General features: G+C 42.1%; 1 protein-coding gene across 12 annotated transcripts in view; it reads right to left on the bottom strand.

Annotated features, from left to right (window-relative positions):
- LTBP1 (latent transforming growth factor beta binding protein 1) overlaps positions 1-18,602 on the bottom strand; it is a 395,639-nt gene that overhangs the window by 31,911 nt on the left and 345,126 nt on the right. For 9 of the 12 annotated variants that reach the window (XM_064572096.1, XM_064572089.1, XM_064572091.1 and 6 more), the window contains 2 exons: positions 17,184-17,309; positions 13,719-13,862 (listed from right to left, as the gene is read on the bottom strand). In XM_064572096.1, the coding sequence (XP_064428166.1) occupies positions 13,719-13,862; positions 17,184-17,309 (270 nt within the window). The remainder of the gene's footprint in view (positions 1-13,718; positions 13,863-17,183; positions 17,310-18,602) is intronic. The other 3 variants (XM_064572092.1, XM_045884386.3, XM_045884388.3) reach the window with 1 other exon arrangement.

The raw sequence follows: 18,602 nt of genomic DNA, 5'->3' as shown, positions 1-18,602 counted from the left end.
AAATATGATATGATATAATAAATAAATATTCTGATAATGACAGAATACAATGAGAACAAAATCCACCCACTTTCAGATAATACTACAAAAATTATTTAATCCCATCAGATCTGTAGTCCTTGCACAAGAGTGTGCTTTTTAAAAACGACTGATATTTTGAAACTAGGCTTGTAAAATAGTCTAATCTCTTCCCTACCATATGTTGTAGAGTTCAAATTACTGCCTGTGATTCAGTTAGAACTTATTAATAGTTTTTATTTTATGCTGTATCAAATAAAAAGCTGACTACTGACATCGCAATTACTTAGATTAATTCCAATGAAATATTTTCATTGGAATACTGCTGTTTCCAGATTCTTAGACACAAAGAAACTACAGGGACAAAGGGAAAACATTTGCCAGTCAGGATAACACTTTAATGTCAACACCTACCTTTGTTTTGCAGTTGGTAGATAAACTGTATTATTAGGAAAGTTTAATGAGATATTTTCACAATAGTTTCCTATATATTTATTTTGGCAGGGTCAGGTTGACTGTGAAAACTAGATTAATATGCCATATAGCAAGTCTTCCTAAAATAGAAGTCCACAGAATTGTATCAGAAAAGCTACTACACTTTCTTTCCTCCTATGGCAAAGAAAACAAGCAAAACGACAAACAAAATGGAGGTATACATTACTCTTGAAACAGAACATCAACGAGAACGTAAAAGATCCCTTTCACACTTGATTCTGGCTACTTCGTAGATCATTCTGTCTTTGACATAATTCAGTCTGGACTCTCAGTGTTAATAGCTGATGACAAATTCCAACCTAGAATAAGTGTCCAGGAAAAAGCAGAAATGCTGATCTCTACAGCAGTTTATGAAGCGGTTTTAAATCATTTCCTTGTGTGTGAAATCAGATAAAACCTGCCACAGCCCTCGACTCAACTAGCTTTTCAAGCGTGCAGAAGACAGAAATGTGCTTTGCCCACATGGATGGAGCAGATGACCCCCACTTCATTCGCCTCGGGAGGGGCTCCAATCTCTCACACACAGAATTCTCTGGGAAACGTAAGGGCATTTTAAGTTGTTATTGAAATCTGTCATGAACCCTGTAGAACATTTTATAAATTTTCCCGCAATACTTCTGAATAAATCGACAGCCTACTACTAATAATTCTCCTCATTTTATTCAGCTGACCTAAAAGTGCAGCTAGCTATTAAAGGATGCATTTAGAAATACAAATCAAAGCAGCAACACGATTAGGCTGTCAATCAAGTTTACACTCCCTGTTCCGCGGGGAACCTGCTTCTCCCTCCTCCTGCACATGCTCTCTCTCTGTGTCAAATAAATAAATAAAATCTTTTATTTTTTCTAAAGATTTTATTTATTTAAGAGAGAGAGAAAGTGAGAGCGAGCGAGCACGAGCAGGGTGAGGGGCAGAGGGAGAAGCAGACTCCATGCTGAGCAGGGAGCCCGATGCGGGACTCGATCCAGGGACTCCAGGATCATGACCTGAGCTGAAGGCAGCCACTTAACTGACTGAGCCACCCAGGCGCCCCATAAATAAAATCCTTAAAAAAAAAAAAAATCAAGTTTACAGTCTGTGTTAAAAGAGGGCTGAATAACTGTTTTCTTCTTGTGTTCAAAGTTAGAGGTATGTCATGGTGTTCGTTACAAAATGGAATACTATACAGTAGGGCATCACGAAGATTGCTATATTCATAGGTAATGAGACACAGGCTTCCGTAGTACTCAAAAACTTTATATGTACATATATAAATATAAATATACACGGTCTATTTTTTACAATGTTTGTTTTACTCATAGCACAGAAAGTAAGAAAAAAATTATCTTTGTTTTCCTTTTTCTTTGGAAGGAAACCCAGAAGTTATTGCATAAGGGAAACAACCAATAATATCATTGTATTATTCAGGTTTTACATTGGTTGTTACAAGTTTTATTTTTTCTCCAAGCAGACTGAAAGCTCAATGTTTACACAGCTGAAATTGGGGGTTAGTCAGGCCCTCATCTGTGTTTGGAAAGAGATGCAAATTCTTTTCAAAAAAACTGGTCCAACAAAGGTCGTTCTGTGAAAATTTCCCTTTTTTTTTTTTTTTGAAAGATTTTTATTTATTTATTTGAGAGAGAGACACAGCGAGAGAGGGAACACAAGCAGGGGGAGTGGGAGAGAGAGAAGCAGGCTCCCTGGCGAGCAGGGAGCTGGACGCAGGGCTCCATCCCAGGACCCTGGGATCACGACCTGAGCCAAAGGCAGATGCTCAACCGACTGAGCCACCTAGGCACCCCTTTCCCTATCTTTCTAACCTTTAAATAATTAACTTCCTACAGCATTTTTCCACTGGGGGAAAACTGAACAGTAAACACAATGCAAGGTGATTTCTTTAGAGAATCTCTGTATGTGAGTTTAGGTCACTGCTGCCACGGGAGGAATGGTTCTTTTTTTTTTTTTAAAGATTTTATTTATTTATTTGAGAGAGAGAATGAGATAGAGAGCATGAGAGGGGGGAGGGTCAGAGGGAGAAGCAGACTCCCCGCCGAGCAGGGAGCCCGATGCGGGACTCGATCCCGGGACTCCAGGATCATGACCTGAGCCGAAGGCAGTCGCTTAACCAACTGAGCCACCCAGGCGCCCGGGAGGAATGGTTCTATCACAAAATAATTTTAAGAGATCTAATCAATGGACATAAAAGTGTCAAGCATTAAAAGGAATGAACTTTATTTTTCTTAAAGATTATATCAATAAGTTTAGCCACACCACATACCTCAAGCCAAAGACTTCTAAGAAATAAACTACCTCTCCTCCGGTATTTTCAGATGTCATTTTTCAATTTTATTAAGAGGCTGGCGTTTATACAACCATCTGTGTATAAACAGCAATTTGTGTAGTTTAATCCTGGGGTTTGGATGGTGATAAGAAGTGAGTTTTTGGACCTTTTACATGTGTTTCTGAAGCAATTTTTATGGAGGCCCTTTCTTGTGACCCACAGAGTAACTCCGCGAAGCAGACTGCATAGCTTATCAAACATCCTCACCTTCCAGAAGAGACAGTTTAGGTTGGGTACATTGTGTCATGCCTACTGCTCTCCCCAAACCTCTTCTATGGGGCTCAGCCTCTTAGCATCTGAACCAGCATGAGTTTGTTTTGCTTTGCTTTTTTTCATTTCTTTCTCCTCCTCGGGACAAATGAGGAGGGGGCAGCAGATAATCCCCGCTAGGGTAGGGTGTAGCTATATAGGGCCATCACGTTCCCTCGCTCTGAAGAGAAAGTTCTGGGTTGAGTCATATGTGCCACTTACGAAGAGCACCTATCTTCTCTCTTGGTTCGTCAGAAAGAAGAGGATGTGGTGTTTATTTACAGGATTGTTTCCTTCTTTGGTCTAATCTTAGGTTTGCTGTTAGGCTGAGGAAATCTGGAACATTTTTCTAATTAAAGTGGACATGAGCATTTTAAATGGGCTTTTTAAATGTTTTTTGTTTTTTTTTTTACTTTCAGTTTCCATTTGCAATGTATTCCGAAGGCCTTTATGAGCTAATCCTCTTCATACCCTTCTGGGACAGTCAGGATTTTGACAATGACGAAAGAGTAACAGCACAAATACTCGGATACAATGCCCCCAAATAAAACACCTGCCATAGTCCTGAAAAAGACATCAATTTATAAAACTCTAACTATGGTACTGTTCAGTAAATTACTTTCAACACAATCATTCATGAAGCTTTAGTCCCTTTTTAATATTTTAAACTCACTACAGGCACTAATGTTTTATACCAACTCATGTTTTTATGAGAAAACAATTTCTAGTGTAATATTCCAAGGAGGAATAGAAGAGGACTTGGACATTCATGATCTTTCCTTTTTTCCTCTAGTTTTCTCCATCAAAGGCTTCCAAGATGAGAAGTGTGTGTGTGTGTTAAGTGGGATTCAGGAGGGAGCCACTGGTGAGCTCCAGAAAACAAGCATTAACAGGAAGGGGTTGGACAGGAAGGGACGCAAGTATAAAGGACGACTGGAAATATGGGCTAATGACTTCAATGGTAAAGGTGTGAAAGTCAAAATGGAGATGAGCAAGCCAAGCACAAGAAAAAAAAAATACATGGGAGAGAATTCCTCCACCCAGCTCCTGTCCTTAAAGAAGTCAGGCAGATGGGGAGTCAGGTCCTGACCTAAGCCACACCGTGTACGGCCAGGGCAGGCAAGGCTACCACGGGAGGCTGCCTGGAGGATCTGACATCTGAGCCAACATCTTCAAAAATACATTCTGAAAAACTGGACAGGAAATAAGGTGTGAGAGGGGTGAGGAGGAATACAAAGTACAACTGTCCTGAAGTCTGTGTGGGTAGAGCAGAGTGAGGGAAGGGGAGGTTCTGCAGACGGAGTCAGGGAAGGTGACTCTGTGAGCCTGAGGATGGGGCAGGGATGCCTGGTCATGGCAACAAGTGAAAGCGGAGTTCCTGACTCAGATGTTGGGTGGAGGACAACGTCACTGTCCGCCACTGGCCTGAGGGTCACCTCAGGGCCTCAGCTTAGAAGACAGGCAATATGGGCAAAAGACATGAACAGACATTTTTCCAAAGAAGACGTCCAAATGGCCAACAGACACATGAAAAAGTGCTCAACATCGCTTGGCATCAGGGAAATCCAAATCAAAACCAATGAGATACCACCTCACACCAGTCAGAATGGCTAAAATTAACAAGTCAGGAAACGACAGATGTTGGTGGGGACGCAGAGAAAGGGGAACCCTCTTACACTGTTGGTGGGAATGCAAGCTGTGTGCAACCACTCTGGAAAACAGTATGGAGGTTCCCCAAGAAGTTGAAAATAGAGCTACTATACGATCCAGCAATTGCACTACTGGGTATTTACCCCAAAGATACAAATGTAGGGATCCACAGAGGTACGTGCACCCCAATGTTTACAGTAGCAATGTCCACAATAGCCAAACTATGGAAAGAGCCAAGATGTTCATCGACAGATGAATGGATAAAGAAGATGTGGTATATATATACAATGGAATATTATGCAGCCATCAAAAGGAACAAAATCTTGCCACTTGCAATGACATGGATGGAACTGGAGGGTATTATGCTGAATGAAATAAGTCAATCAGAGAACAACATATTTCATATGATCTCACTGATATGAGGAATTCTGAATCTCAGGAAACAAACTGATGGTTGCTGGAGTGGAGGGGGATGGGAGGGATGGGGTGGCTGGGTGATAGACATTGGGGACAGTATGTGCTATGGTGAGTGCTGTGAATTGTGTAAGACTGACGAATCACAGACTTGTACCTCTGAAACAAATAATACATTATACGTTAAAAAAAAAAAAGAAGATGGAAGGGAAGAATGAAGGGGGGGAAATCGGAGGGGGAAACAAACCATAAGAGACGACAGACTGAGAAACAAACTGAGGGTTCTAGAGGGGAGGGGGGTAGGGGGATGGGTTAGCCCGGTGATGGGTATTAAAGAGGGCACATTCTGCATGGAGCACTGGGTGTTATACACAAACAATGAATCATGGAACACTACATCAAAAACTAATGATGCATGGTGATATACATAACATAATTAAAAAAAAAAAAAAGACAGGCAATAAATACCGGCCAGGGTGAAGGAAGGTTCTTTGTCTTCCTTTCTTTTTCTGGTGAAAGAAGAGAAGAGAACGGGAGAAGCGAGCCTGAGATAGGAACAGGCTGGGGCGAGTGGGGAAAAGAAAGCTTAGGATTCAGGGAGAGAGTACTGGGAAAGTCAGGGCAAGAGCCTGGTGACAGAGGAGCCTCCTGAAAGCAGAATGAAGCCCCGCAGGAAAGAAAAATGGGCGTGGGGCGCTGAGGTGGCTGAGTGAGCAGGAGGTGGGTGTGGAGATAAAGCAGTAAAAGCCCCGCATGGTCACAGGGCGCCTGGGTGGCTCAGTCATTAAGCGTCTGCCTTCGGCTCAGGTCATGATCCCAGGGTACCGGGATCGAGCCCCGCATCAGGCTCCCTGCTTGGTGGGGAGCCTGCTTCTCCCTCTGCTCCTCCCCCCACTCATGTTCACACTCTCAAATAAATCAATAAATCAAATCGTAAAAAAAAAAAAAGGCCGGTCACAACACTGACACGCAGGTATCATGAGGGCTTGTGAAGACGACTGGGACAGTAAAGCCACATCTGACATGACAGGTAAAATATCTGGAAATGTTTAAAAGGAAATGTACAAACCCTTGGTCTTCAGGCCCTATTTAGGGCAAACGCTAGGATCCCCCATGATTTCTAGTGCAACGGTGTGGGTGTCTCTCCGGTAGCCTCAACATGAAATGGCTCATGTACAGGCTGAGTCTGTCACTTGGATCAACTGCTATCAGTTCATTCAAATGTGGACATCTCTTTACTAAAAACTCAGATATTATTTTGGATACTAGATAAAGTAAATTTCATCAAAGTAAAAGCACGGTTTGGTAAATTCTTCTATTCTCTCTGAATGTGGGAAGAAATCTGACCCAACACCCCCCCGCCCCAACAAAATGAGCCTATTTTCCTTAGACTTACCTACATTTATGGTATAGATCCATTACAAATACACAAGAAGACCTCAGGAGTTTTATGGCATTTTATAATGTTTGCATTTTAAATACTGTGTTCTCAGTGTCTTTAATTTTTTTCCTACCGAAGCTCTTTTTTAATAATCAGAAATTATTTTTAAAAAACTCTTTCAGGCGCCTGGGTGGCTCAGATGGTTAAGCATCTGCCTTCAGCTCAGGTCATGATCCCAGGGTCCTGGGATCGAGTCCCGCATCGGGCTCCCTGCTCAGCAGGGAGCCTGCTTCTCCCTCTGCCTCTCTCTCTCTTTCTCTTATGAATAAATAAATAAAATCTTTAAAAATAAATTTAAGGGGCGCCTGGGTGGCTCAGTCGTTAAGCGTCTGCCTTCGGCTCAGGTCATGATCCCAGGGTCCTGGGATCGAGCCCCGCATCGGGCTCCCTGCACCCGGCGGGAAGCCTGCTTCTCCGTCTTTCACTCCCCCTGCCTGTGTTCCCTCTCTCGCTGTGTCTCTCCCTGTCAAATAAATAAATAAAATCTTTAAATAAATAAATAAATAAATAAATAAATTAAATAAATTTAAAAAACCTCTTTCAATGTTAATTTATTTTACAGGTTAACTAAACACATTAAAAAAAAACCCCACTCTGCCAAATATAACAGTTGAATGATATTATCTGTGATTTCCTGGCTTTAAAAAAATATGTACATACATAAAACCAATAGTGGACCTACCTCTCTAGGAAGAGAACAAGAATGTTGTCTGAGTTCAATTGTCAGAACCATGAGGATGATTTGCATGTACCCCTTGACAGCACGGAAACTCTTTTTTTCTTCTGTTCCACTTGTTATTTAACCAAGCATAGAGAGGAACCATCCCCCCTACACAGAAGCAGAAATAGGTAATTCCTCATTCAAGTATGCCCACCCATCTCTCTGATAAAATGAATAATTATTTTGATACTACAGAACTAGCTGGGAATGAGATGGTGAGATGCAGAGGGGACATGCTCTCAAATGTCGACAGGCAATTTGATTCAAGAGTTTCTGAGCGTCTGCCACAGGTCAGGTACCGTGCGTGCTAAGCAGTGAGCAAGGTTACAGGGGATGCAAAAAAGGAGTAAGAGAGAGTATCAGGGTCCTGTTGCCCTGCTGCCCTGCTCATGGATTTGAACTTCATGCTGTAGGCAGCAGTGAGCAGTTGAAGCTTGTGATGAGCACCGGGGGTTGTAGTGGGTAATGAATCACTAAATTCTATACCTGAAATTAGTGCTGCCTTATATGTTAACTAACTGGAATTTAAATAACAACTTGGAAGAAAAAAAAATAAAACCAGACTCATGTTTTGCAAACATCAACTGTGGCAACCGCCAGGAGCAGGAATTGATGGGAGAGACTGGAGGGAAGTCAGGAGGGTACTGCCACGGTCCGGGTAAGAGATGCTGAGCGACTGGCCTGGAGCAGTGAGGAGCGGGGAGAGCTTTGAAGGACACTGTGGAGGCAGAATTGGCAGGATGTTATGAGGGCTTGGATGAATGGTGAGAAAAATTAAGGTATGATGATGTCAGGATTTCCAGTACTGACGTTTGGCACTTAATGAGTGAACACAGGTTGGAGATGGAATGGTAATGAATTTGGTTTTGGATAATTTCGGACAGACCCACTTACAAGACACCGTGGGAGAAAGGTCCAATAATAGGCAGAGGGAAAAAGGAGTGCAGCCCCAAGGACAGAGGAGGAGGCAGAAGATATTTACTTGGCAGCGCGTAACACGTAAGTAATAGTTGACTCAGAGAAGAGGATTAAATATCCCCCAGAGAAGAATGGAGAGTTAGAAGAGGCCTGAACATGCAACTCTCCAGGACATTATTATTTAAGGAACGGGCAACAGAAAAAGAGTTTGGGAACGAGAAAGAAAAGACCAGAGAAAGAGGAAGGAGGATACAGGGAAGATGAATGTCCTGAAATCAATCAAAGGGAAAAGAAGGGGGAGGGAAGATGGGAAACCACTGTTGATTATTTCATGAGGAGTCAGCAGTGAGACTAATGGTTTTAGCATGTAGGAGCTCACTGCTGACCCACGGGAAAGGCACTTCATGCAGATGAACGAGCATGAGGGCCCCAGACCAAATGGGAGACAGTCTGTGGAGGTATGGATGTCCCCAGAGAGAATTTGGAGGTCAGCGTGGTGGATGGTGCCACTGTAGGGGATTTTCATTTTTGATCTATTTTTGTATTTGCCAATTTTCTGAGAAGAATGCACATTATTTTAATAACGAAAACAAAATAAAGAAATGAAGAGAAAAGGAAGCCAATTTTTAGAAGAATTTGGTGTCATGGGGTCCTCAGCCTTGAAAAGCGGAATGGTGAAGTGGAAAAGATATCAGAGTTGGGTTCCTGCACAGCATTAGCCATAGGGCCCTAAGGAGAACATTTAGAACTTCTCTCTGGGCCTCGGCTTCCTTACACATAAATACAAGAGCTGGGCTGGAAAACCATGAAGGTGCTTCCTTGTTGGAGAAGCCTAGGCCTGAGCTTGTGATGTGAGAACAAGCTCGCAAATACATTAGTGGAAAATGGTATTTAAGGAAACCCTGAAATAAACTGTGTAAAGAACAATTAATTTACAATGTCAATTATCACTCCAATTTATGCTTTATAATTTCTGATCTTGCTTATTTGCTTTTCTTAAAGTGAGGAACACCTGCCTCAATTATAACATACATCTCTTTGTGTTCTTTTCCTTATACCTTCTGGTTTAAAAGTAACACTCAGTTCCTGCCCCAGAGTCTCCTCTGTGCACCAACCAAGACAGAGAGTAGCACTTTGTGGGTAAGGTCTGGGCTACCGTGGACAAAACTACCTATTTACTGCTTCCTTTAGAGTATTCAAGGACATAAAGTTTTTACTGAGCAATCATCACAGGCATTGAGCAAATAAAAGCATCAGGCTGTATTTCATATGCATACCCTCTTACATGTGATGAGTGGCTTGGACATTTTTTAGTGATTTCTGTTACAGGTGCTTTTAGGCAACAGACAGCAATGTAAATTAGTGGCCAAAGGCCCAGGCAGTGAAAACCATTACACCAGACCTAAAAAAAATTAGGTGGGAGCCAAGAAGTAGTTTAGAAACAAAAATCCTAGGACATGAAAATTCAAAAGTACCTGAAAGGAGACCTGGCACGATATCCTGCTGGAAGTGAGAGCCCTTCTACCTGTGGCTTCCCACCTGTTCTGGGATAGCTCCCGGGAATACCCACAAATTCATGACAGTGACCTGCTGTCTCTAGTTATTGGACAAATCTGCATACTGATCTGCAATCTGCCTTCCTGACACCCACCCCTTAGCTCCAGTTCTGTCCTCAGTATGATTCCACTGTAGATTATTCTCTACTGCTCGTTGCTGGAATACCCTCTGTCCTGGGGAAACTTTACAACAGAGTAACAATGTTACAGCCTATAATGCAAATTCATCTTTCCTTTCTCAATTACTTTTCAGGAAGGATGAGAGCTGAGCTGTTGGCTCTATCATATATACACTGCTATTAATCTGAATCCTTGTTAAAAACTTTCACTTAAATTTGGTACACCAAGTACAGCAGATCCTTTGATTGGAGTAGGAGACAAACTCTTTTCAGTGGCCTCCATTTAACCAGCCTGTTGCGGTAACCAATGTTCTCTCGCCCTCTGGAAAGCACTCTGGCCAATGTCCACAGCAGGTAGAATGCTCATAGCCAGTCGGCTGCTCTCCGGTAGGAGCACACAACTTCTGCTCTCACATGCTGAGCAGTATGCTGACCAAGACTCAGCTGTGTTTATTCTCAAACATTCTCTGCCAGTGTATTAATTGTTGTAATTACATAACTAAACAGTATACAAATCAATAAAATATGCATTAAGAAGAGTTGTTTATGGAACAAGTTCAAGGTTTGGAAAGACTAAAGCTGATTCAGTAAAAACAACGCTATCATATTAGATGCAGATAAGACAACTATAAAAAAAACTCGAGAAAAACCATAAAAATCTAGAGGGATTTTACACTCATTTACTTTGCAAAGGCCTTTAAATTCTTACTCCCTTTAAAGTGGGTGCTGTCGATCATGCATAATATAGTTTATGCAGGACAAGCCATGCAGGTCTCTAAGAGTGGACTTCTACTCGAAGAAAGACTTTGGCCTTCCTTCAAAGATCGGCAAATGAATGTACCTTTGTGTGCTTTAAGTTAAAATGTAAATACTTAAAAACTATATTATCTTTTTTAGGATTTCCAGCTTCAATCACCTTTTTTAACAGCAGATCAATTCCTGACCCTGATGAAGTCAGAGAGAGAAATCTCCTCCTGCAGTTTATAGCTGGCCTGTCTCTCAGGACCCTGACAGAGAATTGCTCAGATGAAGATGTCATCATAGACAATCTTAAGACTGCATATGATCAGTTAAAGTTTGCCAAGAACTATGCAAATTGAGGTATAGTAGTGAGAGCTGCCAGGAACTGTATAAATTAGTCAGATTATACTGACATGGACCAATAAAAACAACTGGGTATGTGCGATATTTAGCAAAAGCCAGAGGACTATGGGGGAAAATATGGAAGAAACCATAAATGGAAAGATAAGATACAAAGTTAAGAGGAAAAGAAACTATGTATCCATTGGTAGACAAGATTTATGAAGCTGAGTATTCAAAATGAAGTTCTTTAAAAAACACAGGACAGTACATAGTGAACTCTGACTGGGAGAACTTTCCAGAAAGAGTCAGTCAGTCACTGAGAGAGCAAAGACACTAAGGGAGGAAAAAAGCAAAGCAAGTGTCAAGGACTTTGTTACAGAAAAACTTAAAAATAGGATATGAGGCACAAGGCTTGTACAAAATGAATCACTGTAAAGTTTTAAGAAGCAGTTTATAATGAACTACTCCAGTTCCCCCAAAATGGTTCAGATGGTCTCATGACCCTATTAAGGTACCATTAATCTCTAAAAAAAGAAATGAGCGGGGCGCCTGGGTGGCTCAGTTGGTTAAGCGACTGCCTTCAGCTCAGGTCATGATCCCAGGGTCCTGGGATCGAGTCCCACATCGGGCTCCCGGCTCAGCGGGGAGCCTGCTTCTCCCTCTGACCCTCTTCTCTCTCATGCTGTTTCTCTCTCGCTCGCTCTCTAATAAATAAATAAATAAATAAAATCTTTAAAAAAAAAAAGGGGGGGGCACCTGGGTGGCTCAGTTGGTTAAGTGACTGCCTTCGGCTCAGGTCATGATCCCAGGGTTCTGGGATCGAGTCCCACATCGGGCTCCCGGCTCAGCGGAGAGCCTGCTTCTCCCTCTGACCCTCTTCTCTCTCATGCTGTTTCTCTCTCACTTGCTCTCTAATAAATAAATAAATAAATAAAATCTTTAAAAAAATAAAATAAAATAAAAAAATAAAAATAAAAAAAGAAATGAGCAAGCTTTAGGATCTCAGACATGTACTGCATTCAAATCTATGTGAAGTGAATGAACCATTCTTTGATGTTGCTAGAACATTCTAGCAAAAAAAAATCTACCTAGGGGAAAAAATAGTTAAAAGGTCCACCATTTCAGAACAGATTCTAAAAAGATGAGAAATAGGTATCACTTAAGTATTTGGATTACAGCTTACTTCCTATAGTACTCTGTTATTAAATGGCTTTTACATACAGGATTTTAAAAAAAATTCATAAAATTCTGTGAGGTAAATATAACCTTTCTATTTTATAAGTCAGAAAATCAAAACTCATAAAAGGTGAATGATATGCCCAAGCTTACACAGCTGGAAAACAGCAGACCACTGTGGTCATTCCAATTTAAAGTATTATAAGAAGTTTAGAAAACAAAGGAAAAAGCAAAATTTCCATTAATTCCAATAATTATCTTCTTAAATGTCTTCTCTTCCTTCCCACCACAGATTGTAATCATTCAAAGAGCCTGCTTTGTTACTCAGCATTGTAAAAACATGCATTTATCTTGACTACCTTACCTTCATATCAATCATTTAATGCCTGTACAATAGTATGACATGTGAATGACTTCAGTCAAAATAATACTGTGGGTGAGGTGCTACTCTACAGAACCAAAGACAAATAAGAGAAAGATAGTTACTTAACCAATCCTTTTATGGGCCACGCAGGTTTTTGATTGTGTGTTTGTTTTTGCTACTACAGGAACAACTGAAATGAAAAGTCTTTTCTCTTTGGCTCATGGGTCACAGTGGTGGTCACTGGAATGAAGAGCGACCCCTCCCTCCAATAACACTTCATCTCGTCCCCTTCACAGACAACGTTTTTGAATTGCTGTCTTTTTGTGTCATTCTGCACTCCTCCTCTTTCTGTTTTTAATAATTAAGAAGAATATGTGTAGGTGAAAATATTTTTATATTTTATTCCTTATTACTTGCAAAGATGGTTATTCCACACAGAACAAGTGTACCCTGTGGAGAAGTAGTGAGAGCTCTCTTAGAAGCATGGATACAATCAGAGAGATTGAGCAAGAAAGTCAAATGGCCAATGTTTCATTTTATTTGGCTCTCAAATGACCATTTGGTCTTTTGCTTTCCTTAAAATACAACCAAGCTATAGCTACATGGCACAAACTAAAAGAGTGATCTGGAAGTTGATTAATTTATCTGGAAAACCATCAGTTCTCCATTTCAACTTGTGCCATGACGACACAGACTAAATCAAATTTTAAACGAATGCAAACACAGCCACTCTCTGGGCCAATTTCTGAAAAAACACCTTAACTCTTCCAAGTGGAAGTCTTTGTAGATCCTGAGAGGCCTATATGTTGCTTTTAATTTAGAGAAGTGTCAAGATACATTTCTCCAAGGGCCAAGAAAGAAAGATTATGCAACCTAATGAGATGATGCCATATTAAACCCTGAGCTGATGGCTCTCTGAGTAGTAAGCAAGTCCCAGTGAATGTTCTCATCGTTTTGGATCCTTTACCCTACACATGGCGTCTCTGGGTTGGAAAGCATGACAGAGGCCATCTAGCTCAAATAGTCATCACTGATCACATCCTAATTCACTGATAAGGCAGACTCGGAGAGAGCATGGAAGCTTCCAGAGACAGCAGTGTGCCAGGACACTTGGTTATTCCTTACCTCACTCCCAGAGTGTGTGGCTCAAACCTGTGTAGGTACAAGTCCCCAAGAGGAGCCCCGGTGACTTACCTCCCGAGGCCCGGGAGCGGCACTGCCCGGTCATGGGGCTGTACTCCTGGTTTTCATCAGCGCACACACAGAGGAAGGACCCTTCCACATTTTCACAGAAGGCTTCACCACACACCCCACTAAGCAGCTCGCATTCGTTCACATCTGGAAAAGGGAGCACAGAGCAAGTCAGATGAGTGCCTCCCTCCTGACAGCTCTTTATTTCACTAGCTGTACCAGGACTAAGTGGTGTCTGCTGGTCACAAATGGTCCCCAGTGAGCAATCAAACCCTTCCACTATTTTCTGAGGAAGGGGCTCCTCAAGGGTGGGCTGCGCAATTCGGTTTGTGTAAAAAGGACCATGAAAACACAGAGCAAAGTTTCCACGTTCCAATTCCACTTTACGGAGGGTCCTGGGATTGTCCTGCAAGTAGGGTATGTACACTCTGCCCATTTAATTCTCTCTGTCTTGACTTCTTGACATAATGAGGTCTTAAAGGACATGACAGTCCACTCTCACTTTTAGATTCAAGGAAAATTAGCAAACCTGGCGCTTCAGAAACAACAACCTTTCTTACACTCATTACAATATTGTTTTCAATCTATTCATATATCTGAAAATACAATTCTCTAGTAGCCAGAATGTCCATACTTTAACAACCAGAAATCAGGCTGTGTATCCCTTTGGGAAATGAAGGAAAGACCCCTGTAAGTACTCACCAGGTTACATTAATCATTCACACGAAACAAATTATTCCAGTAACTCATCATGCGCTGTGCCTTTAAAAGTTCTGCGGGTGTTTCACAGTGTCCTTTCTATTTTGCTAAGTGTTTTCTGTCTGCACTTTATACGTAATTAAGACACAGCCCAGGAATCTACTAATGAGTACATTTTATTCAATATTATGTAAGCACATAGCCCTAAAACGGGCTAATTCTAATGTTTGACCTTGCCCAATACTACATTTTAACGTGTCTCGTCCAAAGAAATTTTAGTAAGGAATGCCCAGTTCAACAAAGTACTTGACTTGACATCTGAAATGCTCATGTACTTTATGCCTTAAACATGTACAAACATCAGCTCTCATGAGCACACTTTGAGATGGTTTATACAAAGTTAAATATTTGAGCAATTATCCAAATCATTCAGGGAAAAGAGAAATCTTATTTTCACCTGCTATACCCAGTTAATTGGACAAAAAGTTTATGTATCTTGACTTATTTGGATAATTACCTCAGTTTTCCATTTCACTTTGTATATAAACAGATATAAACCTAATGAGCTGGGGTTTGCTTATGAAAAGGTATTATAACATGAAAGAAAGCAGAGAGTTGGCATATTTAATCAACCCAGACAGTCATAATTTAGACCAGAAAAATTGACTTTAGAAATTTGCCAGTTCACATTTATCAATTTGGTAAATTTCTAACTTATATTATTTACATGACTCTTGGTATCTCTCCCATGAGAATGAATTTACTCAATCAAAAAGTACTTTCTGGTTTACTCCTGCGTGCCAGGCACTGGGGAAACAATGATGACGCAGGCAGGCCCAACTCCTGCCTTCACAGAGCTTATAGTCAAGCCAGAGAAATCAGTCAGATGATCTCACAGGCCGCGATAAGTGCTAAGAATGAAAAGTGCAAGGCAAGCATGGAGCAGTGGACCTTCAGGGTAGGGGCGGGTTAGGGAAATGATATTGGAGCCAAGTTCCATCTGAAGGATGAGGAGGTGATAAGGAGCAGAGTTGGCAGGGGGCTGGCGGGGCGGGGGTTGGGGGGGTGGGCAGGCACAGGAAGGGTCCAAGTAGAGGAAACAGAATGGCCAAAGTTTGGTCTCAGGGCTGATTCAACTCTTAAATTCTACAGAACACCCAGCAGGAAGTGTATATAGTAGGTGCTCAGTTAATATTTTTGAAAGAGTGAATAAACAGATGAAATGACACCTGCTGAGTTCAGTAAAATCCCTCCTCTAAGGGTGGTGTTTCGTGGGCTGAAACAGAATGTCAAGATGGGTTCGGTGTGCTCGTCTGACTGGTTAGAAGTGAACCTCAATCGGGGGCTCAGGAGCTGATACGGAGTTAATGGCAGGACATCTGCTATCTTAACAGGTAACAGTTAAAATCTGCTGTGCACCTACAATAGGCCAACTATGAGCCCCAGCCAGGGCAGAGAGACCAGAGCTCTTGAGGCCTCGGAGAGGGCAGCTGCAGGCCATCTACACAAATGACAGCCCCAAGGTTTCTAAGTACTGTAACTGAATCTGCTGAAGGTATTCTGGAAGCAGGAGGAGGGTTCAGCACTGAGCTGGAGAGACAAAGATGGAGCAGGGGCAGTGTCGGGGAGGAGAGGGACAGTACCCTCAGGAGGCAGTGGGATGCATCCCTACTCAGGCAAGGGGAAGCTGGGAAGATGTTTCCAGCAGAAGGAGCAAACAACAGCTGAATCGCTGCACAGCTGTGAGCCACCACAAGCAGTTTTATGTCACTGGAAGCGAAGAAGGAGGTGCTGAGGCTGAGGAGTGGCAGCCAGGTCACAAGACCTGTTTAGTCAAAATATTTAGACAAGTTTTCTTGCCTGCATTGCGGTGCAAAGGAGACTAAAGCAGGAGTTGGAACCAGCAACTATGACAGTGTTAGAGTAAAAGTGGTGACTATTCACGGGGGCAATTTCATCACTAAACCTCCAAATCAGTTTTGCGTTCCCCGTTTAATCTGGACAGGAAATGAATTAATGCTTTGAGTTGCAAATGTTCAAACTCAGAAGTTACGGATTCCTCTTGAGACAGTGCCTGCTATGAAATGAACAGAGTAAGAGTAAAGAAAAAGCCTCGTTACCTGTGATGTTCTGAATTTAATAACCTTTCTTCTTTCCCAGTTCATGGCTCCCACTGCAAATGTTCCATAATGAATTTGGTTTAAAGAAATCACAGCTGATCAGAAAATGGAATATGAAATGGGTTGTCTATAGGAGCATGTGCTGGACGCTGTTCTAGGACATCTGATGATATTCAAGATGCCTCCCGGCTCTGTCAATCCCAGACAGACTGAAGAACTAGAGTTGCACAGTCCAAAGCATCATTTTACAGGTGTCATTCCTGGAAAATGAAACTCCTGCCAACACTTTTCCTTAACTGCACTGCCTAAGGAGGTACATCTTGAAGACAGACAAGCCACACCACAAACCAGACTATTTCCTGTGCAGGAGGGACTCTGCAGAAGGGCTCCATATCCACAGCTCAGAGTTTAAACAGATGTTCTTTTTTAATATACAGGAAATTCAAAGTTCTTCTTCTCTATTTCTTAACGTCTGAACAATTTCAGACGCCATCTTTCTGCACACTCCCAAATTGTGTGACAAAATCGCATGAGGATGAAATTCTATCCAAATTACCTTGCTTACAATCTCTCCTGTTCTTGATAACTCTGATGGCATTTCAATAGGGGGGACATGAAACATGCTGTGGAAAGAAATCTAAACACTCACCCACACACCCTTGCCCATCCTGTGGGGCCTGAAAGCCCTGATAACAGAGGCAGCGGAAGGAGCCAGCCGTATTGTCACAAAACCCGTGACTGTCACAAACAGTGTTGTTTACACATTCATCAATATCTGCAAAAAAGACATTTAACATCAGACACAAAACACAGACTGACAAACACCAGATAGTAATGGATAGACAGAGGTGCTCGACACACCTCGATTAGCATGAGATGATCATGTTTACACAGAATGAACTTCTAAAACATTTTACACATCAATAAAATGTTTTGATGAAAATGTCTTCACAGACAAACACTGGGCTCTGTGAGAAAACGTTTACTTCCCTCAGGAAATGTTTTCAAACAGAAAGAGCTGCTGTAATCGCCACGGTCAGTGTTTTCTGCCTGCTTCCAATCCTTTATTTCCAAGGAGAGTATATTCTCCTACCTGGGAAACCCGTGGAAGTATTGTCACCTTCCTGGGTCACGGTCAATGCTCACAGTTCCTTCTGCAGAGATGGCTCACTCAACCCTACAGATAACCTTGGGCAAATCTCAAGAGCATTCCCAGGGACGGAGGAGGGGAGGAGGGAGACAGAGAATCTGATGAGTTCAGCAACATAGCCAGGCAGCCTGACTCGTTCACAAGAGAAGACTTCCTGTCACCAAGTTAAAGCCACTCAAGGTCCTAAATGTCACTGTTGCTCCCACTGGTTAGCCAGTGGCCCACTTGCAAATTCATTGTGTTCTCTATAAACTTGATGATAGTGTTCCTATGCCTTTTCTTCCCCAATAAAAATGTTCTCATAAAAGTGATGTCTCGATTATGAAGTTACGAACAGACTTTCAGACACACTTCTTTATCCTAACGGTGACTAACTGACTTCGCCTTTTTCCTTCCCCTTCCCCTTTTCCTGGTTTACCTCCACACCGCACACTTCCATCTGTCAGGTTCTGTCCTCTCTGACTCTGGATTACATGCTCCCCAAATACAGGCTTTTGGAGAAACAATTAAGAAAATGCAATTACTGCATCCAAACACATGGGAAGGGGCGCCTGGGTGGCTCAGTTGGTTAAGCGACTGCCTTCGGCTCAGGTCATGATCCTGGAGTCCCTGGATCGAGTCCCGCATCGGGCTCCCTGCTCAGCGGGGAGCCTGCTTCTCCCTCTGGCCCTCCCCCGCGTCATGTACTCTCTCTCTCTCATTCTCGCTCTCTCAAATAAATAAATAAATCTTTAAAAAAAAAAAAACAACACATGGGAAGATAACAAATGATTTTAAAAAAATGATAAGTTGGGCGCCTGGGTGGCTCAGTCATTAAGCGTCTGCCTTCGGCTCAGGTCATGATCCCAGGATCCTGGGATCGAGTCCTGCATCAGGCTCCCTGCTCGTTGGGGAGTCTGCTTCTCCCTCTCCCTCTGC

The sequence above is a fragment of the Mirounga angustirostris genome, unplaced genomic scaffold (assembly GCF_029215605.1).
Source record: "Mirounga angustirostris isolate CCGP_5_RB_7025 unplaced genomic scaffold, mMirAng1.0.hap1 SCAF_10, whole genome shotgun sequence".
In the NCBI taxonomy this organism is placed as follows: Eukaryota; Metazoa; Chordata; class Mammalia; order Carnivora; family Phocidae; genus Mirounga; species Mirounga angustirostris.
The sequence above is the reverse complement of the archived record's forward strand: the minus strand, read 5'-3'. Positions and strand labels throughout refer to the sequence as shown.